We start from the raw sequence: 12,814 nt of genomic DNA, 5'->3' as shown, positions 1-12,814 counted from the left end.
TCTTGACAATCATAATTTTTCTGGACACCAAAAGTGGTTTGATAGTTCAAAACTTAAATTATTCCAAAGTTGTTTCTCTGAGAAAGCCAAAATCTACATTTAAGTGATATCTTAGTAGAAAATTAATATTGCATAAGCCAGAGCAGTGTAAAGTATAGGCTAGTATAAAGTTGGAATAAATTTTGATATTGACAAAAGGGGAAGAGGATTAAATAATGTGGATGGATCTTGTGTTGGAAAGAAGATATGTATCCCTGTGTGACTATGGGGTGTGACTATGGTTTTAGTCCCACCCACCATTGACATGCTCCTGCCAACCTAGCAGTTCAAAAGCCCCTCAAAGTGCAAGTAGATAAATAGGTACCGCTCCAGCGGGAAGGTAAACGGCATTTCAGTGCACTGCTCTGGTTCGCCAGAAGCGGCTTAGTCATGCTGGCCACATGACCCGGAAGCTGTACGCCAGCTCCCTTGGCCAATAAAGTGAGATGAGTGCCGCAACCCCAGAGACTGGACCTAATGCTCAGGGGTCCCTTTACCTTTACCTTTACCATTGACATACAGCTCCCAGAAGGTTATGCAGCACTTGGAATGGAAAAGGTTCCCCACCTCTGCTTTAGACGGCAGAGCCAGATAAAATGTGGAAAACACGAGGGGATGGTGACTGTTCTATGGAGCAGTTTCAAAAATTAGCACCTTGTACCTTTATGTATGCATGTAATTTCTTTTGTGACATTTTTATTTGCAGAGTCTCCCTTGTGGCCAAAGGAAAACTTAGACATTCAAGAGGTTCATGAAGGTGCTCATCTTATCTTGGCATGCAATCCCCCTCCTGGACTGCCGCCTCCGGCTATCTTCTGGATGAGCAGCTGTAAGTCTTCACACTGGCTAGCAGGCTAGAACTGTACTTGGAAATGAACAGGGTTCCCTAACAGGACATGAGTGTAATGGTTTAGGCTGATCTCGGTGATGCTACTGTTTCCCTTGTCTATACTGATCATTCATGGGGCTCGGTAGTATTATGGCACAACTGCAAAGGAGTGACCTTTTCCGCCTTTCCACACTCTCATGTTGTCAACACTGAAATGAAAAGAATCCTTGTTAATATACAAAAGAAGATGGAGCTTCAGCCAGAGATAGCCCACGACCTCAGCTGGGCTATACTCCTCCAGAGCTCACCCCAGGATCTCATTAAGTATCATAGAGGATTCTGAGATGCACTTCTCATATTGCACACTGCTTCCTTAATGCCCTTAAAAAATGCTGTTCTAAGCTATCACTCTCATTACTCTGCTGTTGGGATGTCCCTGGCTGCAGCTCTTGGAAAGAGCTGGTTTGCATAATAAATTTGAGACCTACCTTCTCAATCTAAATATTTCCTCTTCCATGTGGACTGCATGTGCATGGGGTAAATTGACTGTGTCAGCTGGTCATATTTACAAAGTAACTAGTCTTTATAGCAGTGAGCTATGTGGATTTTCTCATGTGTGTCGCTGAACACTCATATTGTGATACGATTTTATTGTTTTTATTATCCTTTGGGAAACTGCGTGGAAAACTGTCCTATTGGCAGGTGGCATAACAGTTCTGTTAACTAAGCAAGTAAGCAAAATTTGTTTTTGTGTTGCTTTTCACCCATAGTAAGAATTTGAAGTACCTTGCTTGGACTATTGGAAATGTCTTAAATTGAGTTCTGCTTTCCAGTGCTAGCTGGAAGTAATCGATTTATGTATTTTCCAGGTTGCTGGGGCTAGCAGATAATTGCTGCTAGTTCTATCCATTACAAAGCAGTGAGTTCCAATAAGATTTATTGTTCTTTCTTACAGCCATGGAGTCAATCCACCAAGACAAGCGTGTCTCCCAAGGACAGAATGGTGACTTGTATTTCTCCAATGTCATGCAGGAGGATGCCCTGACTGACTACAGCTGTAATGCTCGCTTTGCCTTCACCCACACCATCCAGCAGAAAAATCCTTACACCCTCAAAGTCATGACCAGTAAGTATTTACTATGATCAGCTTGGCTGGAACTTCATGAGCACAATCCCTGCTGTGTTGGCGACGGTCAGAGAAACCATCTCCTTACAAACATGGCAGTTTTTGTAACATTCCCTGAGTTATGAGAGGGGCTTTTACTACATGTTCTTAGAGGTGTGAAAATGCTTTATTTAACACATTGGTGCTCTGTCCTTCCTCCAAGAAGATCAAAACAGCTTACATGAATTTTGGAGGTTCAAAATGCATTTTGAAGACAGCTCTACTTATTGGGCATATAGTGTCTTAATTATCAGTGAGGACTGTAAACATCAGAGACATCAGCTGACATATCAACATAACAAGTTCTAGCATGTGTCCACATATTTTTCACATACAAGCAGGTCCTGCTTCCTGAATACAATGTGTTCCCAAGAAATCGTTTGTTGGGTGCGTGTTCGCATAACAAGCTGATGATTTCCATTATTTTCCTATGGGAGCATTTATATTCCATGCTTTCTCCCTCCATGCCTCCTGCCTAAAACTACTGCAGCCAATCAGCAAAAGCCAAACAAGGGGAAAACTCTCTCCTGCCCAAAATAGTTGCTGCCAAACAGCAAAACACAAACAAGGAAGGAAGTGGGCAAACTCCACCTGTTTGGATATCTGAATCAGCCATTTTGTAACATGGTTTGGATATAATTCTTTGTGTTTGAATATCTAAGATTTTAGATAGCAAGCATTCTGGCAGCAGGACTTGTTTGTATGTGCTTTTTTAAATGATATACTGCTGTTTTCTCTGGTTTGGTTACTGAGTTGGATTCAATTGAAGAGCACATCTATTGCAATTAATGGATCTAATTTAGTCATGAAGATTAATTTCAATGGGTCTACTGTGAGTAAAACATAGTTGAATGTCACCCAGTATTTTAAAGGGGTCATTGACTAAATGCTTGGATATCTATGATCAAACAGCAAGTAAATTCAAGAGATCATTTTTTAAAAGACCTATCAGGTTGCTCATACAACTTGTTTTATTTTTTTAGTTCATCCTTCCCTGTTTGCATGAACAGTGTTCCACAATGCTCACAAAAGGATGTGTAGGCCAATTGTGCTAATGGAGTGTTCTATGGCATGTTGGATCATTTTAGATATCCTACTGTGGCCTCTTATTGGAGTTTGTGTGGTGGTGGTGATGTATTTTTTAAAAAACCTCTCTTGTTTTAAAAGATCTGTGTACATTCCCCCTCCTTAATGAGCCAATATAACCTTGTCCAGTATTTCCAAAGTTTTAACCATCTCAGAATGTTTAGTAATTTATAAAGGAAATGTGCATTAGCAGTGTGCATTGTATTTAGTTTCAGCCAAGCCATGTTGTCAATCACTCCTCCTATTGCTTCTAGTGCAATGAGTGGCACTCAGGGCATTTCTGGTCCACCCAGGATGTCACTTATGCATGCTTTGAGGTAAGTGGCGCTGGGCACACCAGCAAACATCACTGCCAGCCCACTTTGCATGGCATCAACTAAGGATCTATTCCCCATAGAAGTCAACAGGTCGCACTTGGAATTGTGTAAGGAGAGAGCGAAGTGAACTTGCTGCTTACTTTCTCATTTATTATATTTGAATCCTCACTGATTTGAATGTTCTTCTATTCCAGTGGCAGGTGTCCCCCCCCAGCTTAAAATCGAAATCATCCCCTGCTTCTTCTTTTCTTCTTCTTGCCCAGCTTCTTATTACTGCTTGCTTAGGTCTGGGGATGTCTTTTGAGGGCATGCTTCACTCTGATTGCAATGACATCTGAATTATTTAGACCATTGTATGCCAAATGGGGTGGGGAGAACATGAAAACATGGAGGCCAGAAGCATGCGCCATACCCACAGTCAACCCAAAAGACACACAGAAGAGGGCTGAATTATTGATAATAATAAGCATTCTCTAACAGTCTCCATGGGTAGAATGTCCTGCAGAGCGGAAGCAACTGCATTGGCATCTTCTGCCTACTTTCAGGATGACCTCAGTTTCAACCCATCAAAGAGCATCTTCTCTAAGGATGGAGGGAAGAGCATGATTAGATTTCATTCTTGCTACTTTAATAAGCGAGGGGGAAATAGAGATCAGCAGGCTACAAACTAACATTCTTCTTAACCCTCTACTGACTGCTACATCGTTTTACTGCCACAGCAACACTTGCAAGTTGAGCAGACCATATCAAACTTGGAACATTTGAATTGCCTCTCATGAAATTGATATATATTAAAGGAGCAAGGAGGAGAGATGGCAGAATACTAATTCTAGGACAGGGAATATCTTAAATGATTGAAAGACACTGGCTTCCTGGTGGGGTACATCTCACTTCTCATTCATTTTATTTAGAGTTTATTTACTTACTTACTTACTTACTTACTTACTTACTTACTTACTCACTATTTTAGTGAAGGAAAGTTTGGAGCCATTCCTGGCCCTATTAAGTGTTACAGTCTTGAGAGCGTAGAGGAGAAGATTACTATATACTCCAGCCTACAAAAGTAGCCTCTCAATGTGGCTACACAGCTAGATGCCAAATAACATAGAATAATAATAAAGGACTAAATCTATTCATCTGTAAGAAAGAAGAGGTGTGTGCTTCTTTGACGAATGTTTTCTTTGTTTCTAAGAAAAGGAAACCAAGGATTAATGGACTTGGGAAACACACAAATATAACAAGAGAAATATATAATTGAACTGAAATATTCATTGGGATGTTTGAATTCAGTGAATCAGCTATCACTAGGAATGGTGTGGAATTCAATTCAGTTAGCATTTAAAGCTGAATCTCTCTAATTTGCACTTTCTGAAACAATATGAGGACTGAAACACAACCATCCCTCAAAATTTGCACGTATCTGAATTTAGTTCACCAACAGTGTTTACAAAAATGTATATATTAAGGGGAAGTGTGCATAAAAATCAATATATTCATCAAAATAATATAGAGAAATGCATTATATTAGGGAAATTGCTTGCAAAAATGTGTTAGGATGCGGGGGAATTTTTGTGAGGATTTCGTCTAGAAATCTGTCAATAGGTGCAAAAAATTGGAGAACTGAATTTAGGAATAGGAAAATGAGAAAACCAAAGTTTGCAGATCCTTCCGTCATTAGTCATCACTACAGCCAATTGGTACTAATCAGCTCAGTTTTTAAGTGGCATTTAGGAAGGCATGCATACTCCTTAGTCTGTCGTATCAGCGCTGTATGGGGATATGGCCTTTTGTACTTAATTCCTAGAGACATGTCAGTTGAAGTTAAGAACCACATTGCTCTTTTGGCCAGCAGATGATTCTTCATTGCCTAGGCCTCTCTCCCTCTCTCTCAGGGCATTAAGTCTTAACCTCTGTTACTTTTGAAACTGCTGCTGTGAAACCCTAGCAGAAGAGATGTGTTTTTGTGCTAGCAGTTGATTGTGAGGTTACAAACACTTGGAACTTTCCGGATCTCTCCCTTCAGGGCTGGATAGACTATGAGGCAATTGATGCATTTGTCTTGGATTCTGTCCTTGCAAGGGTCAAGCAGCAGCTGGATATCTCCAGTGCTGGGCACTCTAGTCATGGAGGGAAATGAGTACAGAACCTGGTAAGCTGGGAGGTGTCACTGAAGTAGATTCCTCTGCAGACAGAAAGATAACAGGAACCTACTTTATATCCAATCTATTTGTCCATCTAAATCAGTATTGTTTACTACCTGCCAGCAGCTCTTCAAGATCTCAGGGAGAAGGAGGTTTTTTTGTCATCTGCTAAATGGAGCTGCCAGGGTTTGAACGTAGGCCGTCTGCATGCAAAGCAGATGCTCTACACTGAGATACTTCCCTAGCATGAATGGAAACAATAAACTATATGAGCCATGGCTTAGCATTATGTCCAGACCAGGGATCATGGTTCATTTTGCCCCAAACATACCACAATCTGAAGCCAAGGTTTGTTCTTAGCTTCCAGATTTGTTTGAGCAAAACAAAGTGCAATGTCAGTTTCAGCTATAACATTAAAATGAGATTTTAACTTGTTGCGTCCACTCACACTAGGGGAGAAAAGCTCATGGCATGCCCTTAATTATGGCTTTCCATGACTGGCAAACAAGACCTTGGTGTTAATGCTATATAGCAGGCATGGGGAATATTCAGCCTGCAAGCCTATTTAGGCCCAGCATGGGTCCCAATTTGGCCATTTCCCAAGACTGGCTGTACTACAAATGAAAAATGGGTCACTTCATCGTAGTGATGTCAAGTGACTGAAAAGTGGCATGGACCCCACCTACCCAGAAGTGACCCATGCAGCAGTGTAGAAGGAGCCCTGCTGCTCTTCCAGCTTCTGAACACAGCTCACTGCCTTCTGTGTTAGAAGCCATGCTTAACTGATGGCCCTGCAGGCAGGTTTTCTCCTGTCTAACGGAAGAATGTTGAAACAAAGGAACTAGAGGAATGTCAAGATCTTGTTACTAACACATAAAAACTTGAACAACTTGGAACTAGTTTATCTGAAGGACTGCCTGTCCCTAAAAAGACCTGTACGATCATGTAGATCATCTGGTAAAAAATTGCTTGTAACACCACACCGTACAGAATTATCACTTGGATATTTTCTGCCCTCCGGCGTATCCTTCCTTTTGCCCAACAGTTGCTTCAGATGTCTTGTACAATGCATCTTCCACCCTTGCTTTCCCTGATCCCTGAGACTGGACTTTGTTGTTGCTAAGTTTCTGTTTTTATGATACCACTTAAGAAATGTAAATAGTAAACAATTTAGACAAATAGAGTTTGCATTAAGTTGTATGTAATGGGTAACCCTTAATTTGTATGCTATGGTTGTCTTTGCCCTTTGCCTAGTAACCCCTAGGTTACAAGTGGCTCTTTGGAAGGCTCATTAAGAGTACTGTATGTCTCCAGCCAACTTGTTCTTACATGTTCACTTGGAAACTGTGCACATTTCGTCCCTAGAGACCCTTTCAATAGAGGACCACTTTCTTCCTGTATGTAAAATAGATTTCATCTTATGTTCAAAGGAACTGAACTGCCTTTCTGTGTGGCACGTTGTTCAGTGATCTGTTTTTGTTTCAAATCTGGATACTTGTTCAGTATTTTGTTTTGTATAAGTGCTCAATCCACAAAAGTTATTGCTTTGTATCATGATTAATTTTCTCATCTGAAAGGGAAGCAAAGAGGCTGTAATGCTAGACACACTAACTTGAAATCAGTAGTATTTACTTCCAAATGTGTTGAGGATCAGAACATTGATCTTCTTTTGGAAATAAAGAATAGTAGTCATTCCACTTCTTACCAAGCCTGGTTTAGGCAAAATAGACTTGGGTTGTCCTAATCCTTAAAAAGCTAGTGGCCTTTTTCACACATCACAGTGAGCCATAAACTATGGCTTACTGTGAACAGACAGTGTCCTCATGGACACTGCCATATCATTTTTGTTTTGCACCACCACCTAGCAGGAGCAGGAACAACCACAGTCCTTGGTTTACCATGTTGCCCAAATCAGGTTTGTGGCTTGTTTCTCTCTGAATGCACAATGCTCAGCAAGCCAAGAATAAACCTTGGTTTCTAGATGTGGTTTGCTTATGGGGAAACAAGCCACAATTATAGGTTTTGGCAGCACACTAACTCCAAGGAGACATGTTTGTTGCTCCTGACAGAGGTGGAAGGATCTGGCAGAGTGTGTTATTGTGCTGTTTGTCCATGGTAAGACATGGTTTATGGAAGGGGTTGCTAATCTGTGGCTCTCCAGATGTTGTAGACTCCAACTCTCATCCCCAGCCAGCTTGTTGAGACATCAGGGATGATGAACGTTGTAGTCTAACAATATCTAGAGGACAACAATTTAGTCACCCCTAGTTTAAGGGTTAGCATGATGAGCAAACAAAGCCCATGAGTTTAGCCTTAATGTTTAAGATTAAAGCAGATTACCCCTTTTAAAAAACCTCATTTTTTCCTAATGTAAGTGGTCGCTTTTGTGTTCAAACTTACTTTGCTTTTCAAAGTGCCCTAGTTCCTTATTTACCTACATGGCTTTTAGTATGATGTGGTATGCTGTCAGACTTAAACCTGACAATTTTAGCAAATCTTAGACTAATAAAGGTGGTTTAAAATATATGGCCATTTTTTTCTTATGTAATTCCTAAATGGAGTCATGGGATTTCATGAAATGGGTGGTATTGGGTTTGGAGAGTGACATTGGTGAGGTACATTAAAGTTTCTCTGCATTTATGCCATTTTCAGTGTTATAGTAATGAAGACTTACAAGTAGTCTCACACACACACACCTTGTAAGAGGTGAATGAGGACACAATCGTTGGGGTGCTTCAGCAGGTCTAAGTGTCCATTTTGAGGATAATATATACCAAGCCATGCTTGGTGGGATGCTGGTGCTCAGCAGCATCTTCGTAATCCAGTTTTTAAAAAATAAAATAAAAATGCTGTCCCAAAACTTTTGTGGGTTTATCTGCAAGCCTACTGTTGCCATTGGATTATTTCTAATGTGCTTATCGCTTTGCATTTTTAAAAGATGAAAGGCAGTTCATTCTAATAATGCTTCCATGATCTTTTAAAACCCCAGTTTTTTTTCTTATACTTTTATAACTTGTTTTTTCATTGTTAAAGCTGAAAGTAATCCATCTTGTACCCTTGGAACAAATATCAGGAATGCATTCTTTATCTTTTTTCTTTTTACAAATCTGATGACAAACTAATTGTTCTTCCCAAAAGTAGAGCTGGATGTTAACAAAGTTATTGATAATAATAATTAAAATGTTTTGATTATTTCCTGGCATTTAAAAGTCAAACTTAAAAATCCATATGTTTTTGGAACGCATCTGAACATATTTGATTTTGTGTTAATGCGTGTTGGGTTTTTTTAGTTCATAATTTTGCATTTCCTAGAAAAAAGAAGTCTTCAATTGCTGCCTTCCGTTGCTGTGTTCTTTGTTTCTTTCCAAATTGTGTTGAAGTTTTTTTTGGATGTTATGTGTATGTCATTGCCTCTTTTTTATTTTGCTTTTTGCTTTTTTATAATTTCTGTTATGTGTGTGTGTTCTTTTCCTTTTGTACACCTCCTCTCCATTTCGTCTTTTGTTACTCAGTGCATGCTTTGTTGCCTTTGGTACGCTCACATTCTTTTGTTTATTACAGAGCAATCCCATAATGAAACGTCCTTTCGAAATCACACTGACATATACAGTGGTGAGTCAATACTGACTTCTGGAGAACTTCACGTTCTAACTCCTCTGTACCTAACCTGACTTACTATTGTGTTAATAACACTTTTTGGTCGGTCAGTGAAAACAAGGCATTTTCATGGACATATTAAACTTTTCCTATATATTTTACATGTCTCCCATCTTGAGTACTCGGACTCCACAAATTGCACTTGTTTAGTCTGTAGCACCTGAAATGTGTCTCCATTTAATGGTAGCTGTTGGCAATGATGCTGGTAATGTCTTCAAATCAGTTCATACATGTGATGTTGCACTTTATTCATGTGGTGTTAAATGGATTACTTTTGTACTGTATATATGTTTTTAAAAATTACCCTGTCCAGTCTGAGCTTTTAAAAATCACATGTGGTAGTCAAATTCTGTTAATCTAAACCTCGTTGTTTAGGTAGCACGGATCAATACTTAGCTGCGAAGACAACAGCTCTCCAACAAAGTTTTACTGAATACACACAGATGATGAGATTTACACATAAAAAATAATGTACCTTTTTCCTCAGTCCATTTAAAAGACATGTCTATAATAGGTATGATTGTCAGTAGTCGATGATAAAAAAAACCATTTGATTTTTCCTTCATGATTGATAATCTATGTAATTTTGTATGTAACGTTGCACTTTTTTAATGCTTCCAAAGATTATTTGTTCTTTCTTCTTTGTCTAAGTGAAGAATACTTCCTCAGGAGAATGTAACACTAGGAGAAGCCTGAATTATAAATTGTGCTTTAGATATACAATCACTTGGCTCCCAGGGGGCCCTGAATCATTCTTCTGCCTATATTGAAAGTTGTGTGCAAATGGTGTGATAATGTAAACAATTGTAGGGGGATTAACTTCAGTGGAAGGGGAAGAGAATTTGCAGAAAATAGAAACAAAGTACTTTTTGTTTGCAATAGATTAGAAATGGATGTGTATTAGTTTATAGTGAAATAAATTGCGCACACAGGCATAATCTCAGTTAGTTACAAATAACAGTTTGTGAACTTACTTTTGTTTTAAAGAAAAACATTTGAGAGTTGTGCATCTCTCTGGTTTGGAAGTGCCTATCTAGCTACCTTTCTTAAAGTAAGAGATTACAATAAGCCAATCTAAGACCATAAGAACCTTCAGGATCAGGCCAAGGGCCCATGTAGTCCAACATCCTGTTCTCACAGCTTCCCATAGCAGAACTTGAGCACATTTCTGTCAGGAGCTCGGCCTACACTCGAGTAGGACCCTGGCAGAGACACATGCCCAACTGGCATGTTCTCTCCCTCCTGGTCGTTCGTTCGGGAGCTTCAAAAACTTTCTTCTGCCCAAACATCAAAGTGACCAATGCCAACCGATGCCGGCACACTTAGGGATCCGCAGAGTTTGCGCATCATGCATAACAGACCTCAGCAACTCAGCATTTTGACCAATCTACTTTATTTACATATAAACACACACGGAGCACTGCAACATGGCTCCCTCTCTCTGTAGCATCAGACAGCAAAGAGAAAAAGAACAAAGGACAATAGTCCCACTTCACAGAACACAGTAACACAAACATCCTGTCTCCGTCACTTCCCACTTTGTGGAGTTAAAACATATGCCACCATGTGATAGACAAAAATCCAATGACTGCAATCATGGAGCAGGAATTCTATCATTTCTGCCCCATCCAACTTGTGTTTTGTGTACATTTCATTTGATTTCTTTTCTCATTGTTTGGAGACTGTGTGCTCCGCAGTTGCCACATGTGTCCCCTCAGAGGCTTACCCTATTATCTATTGGGTACCCTACCATCATCTCTCCCCTCTCTGAAATTAGTCTTGAAAGAAGTTGTTCTGTTGTAGGCAGTGAGACAGATTGCCTCTCTGATCAAGCAATCTGAGTTGCAAAACATGGATCTTCCTGTCCCCATCCTCCTACTAAACTTGGCTTTAGCAGCCGCTTGCTTTTGTGTAGAACAGGTTTTCCACTCCAAGTCAAGCCTACCTTTTTAATTCTCTTGAGATTAATCCATTTCTGTAGGTTGCTAGAACTACCAACCATCTCTTGGGGACATGGGTGTATACTTCTTACTTAGTACTCTAAAATGGAGCAGCATGCATTTTCCTACTTCCTGGTTAGTTGGTTGGTTTGTATTACATTTATATCCCACCTTTCTTTCTTCTTCTTCCTTTGGATTTTGGTGTTGCATTTTTACATTGACAGGCCAATTTGGGTGTACAGGCCCCCTAACATGGAGGCTGTCAGTTCCTCAGGGGGCTGAAAACTCCAGATATCCTGATTGATTGAAGGGCCCCTGATCCAAGAGTTTCTGGCTTGGGCTTGGTCATGATGCTGATCAGTTTAAAGCATCTCTACCTCCAGTGCCACTGGTCCAAGTTGAGAGTCAAAGCCCATACTTATGCTTAGGGTAGAGATCCTGCTACATTTGCTAGGTGTCTGCTATAGTCTTCTTCTTTGTTATTTTGTTAAGTGTAGCTTTCTCAACAGGGTTTTTCCTGTTTCCTTAATCCACCTCACCTGTCTGAATTAAAGTTTAATCTAACAATAAATAGTTCAGATTGGTTTTTAATAGTCCTCTAAATTATATTTTGAGAATAGTATCTGCCTGTAGATCAACTATTGTTTTGGACTGCTTTGAGAGCCATTTTTGTTGAAAATCAGTATACAAATACAGTAGATAAATAGTGAAGAACAGCCCAAACTTGAACACTGTTTCCATTAAGGTTGTTAGCACTCCTTCATTAGCTTCTAATTGGGCTGTCTGGATGTAGACTGGCCAGAGCAAGATCTAAAAGATCAAACAGTGTAATGCTATGGTGTCTGAATAAAGGATGTAAATTTTGTATCGTAAAACATGGCTGATGATTTGAAGTGAAGAATATGCTACAATGTGAAAAGTCTTAAGAACATAGCTACCATATAAAGTATGGATAGGCTGGTTTTGTAATAGCAAAAACTGCCGTGGGAATACTCTAGCAAGCTTGCTTCTCATGTTTGGAAGCAAGTTTAACTGAAATCAATCATTTGTGTTTAGAACTTCTTCTTTTAACCCTCGCCCCTCCCTGCAAAGAGCCTGCAGCACAGTATGTTCTAAGTAAATGGAAGAGTCACAAGAAATGTTCCTTTAATTAGAATCAGGGATGCCCTTGAGATGCCCATAGAGGACAGCTGTTGAAAAGGAAGCCACAATTTACTGAAGAATAGTCATGGTTACATGACGCAGACTCGAGCGTTCCCATAGCAAAACTAAAAGAAGGTAGTTGTTGTGCACCTAGCATAGAAAATCTTTATTATGCCAGACCTACTTTAATCTCTCTGGCTGACAAAATTGACAAAGCATGCTTAATTTCCAAGAACATTTTTGATGTGAACATAAGATCTGTGCTAGATCAGACCAAAGTCCAGCACCCAGTTTCCTAAGCGGCCAAGCAAATGCCACCAGAAAACCTCTAAGTAGGGCATTAAGGCTATAGCTCCCTCCTAATGTTCCACCTCCACTGTCAGAGGCAGTATGCCTCTGATTACCAGTTGCTGGGAATCACAGGTGAACCGAGGGCTGTTGCATACAGGACCTGCTTGTGTGCTTTCCACAGGCATTTGGTTGGCCACTTTGAGAAC

At 39.9% G+C, this 12,814-nt stretch overlaps 1 protein-coding gene across 14 annotated transcripts in view; it reads left to right on the top strand.

Annotated features, from left to right (window-relative positions):
• The window catches only part of NFASC (neurofascin), a 180,121-nt gene that overhangs the window by 90,401 nt on the left and 76,906 nt on the right, over nt 1-12,814 (top strand). For 13 of the 14 annotated variants that reach the window (XR_014157631.1, XM_081866288.1, XM_081866294.1 and 10 more), the window contains 3 exons: nt 746-868; nt 1,824-1,994; nt 9,139-9,189. Coding sequence is in view for 13 of the 14 variants with exons in the window: in XM_081866288.1 (XP_081722414.1) it covers nt 746-868; nt 1,824-1,994; nt 9,139-9,189 (345 nt within the window). In the remaining variant the exon portion in view is untranslated. The remainder of the gene's footprint in view (nt 1-745; nt 869-1,823; nt 1,995-9,138; nt 9,190-12,814) is intronic. The other variant, XM_081866292.1, reaches the window with a different exon arrangement.

This window comes from Podarcis erhardii (genome assembly GCF_964252035.2).
Source record: "Podarcis erhardii genome assembly, chromosome: 6".
Taxonomy (NCBI): Eukaryota; Metazoa; Chordata; class Lepidosauria; order Squamata; family Lacertidae; genus Podarcis; species Podarcis erhardii.
This window is presented reverse-complemented; position numbering and strand designations above follow the sequence as displayed.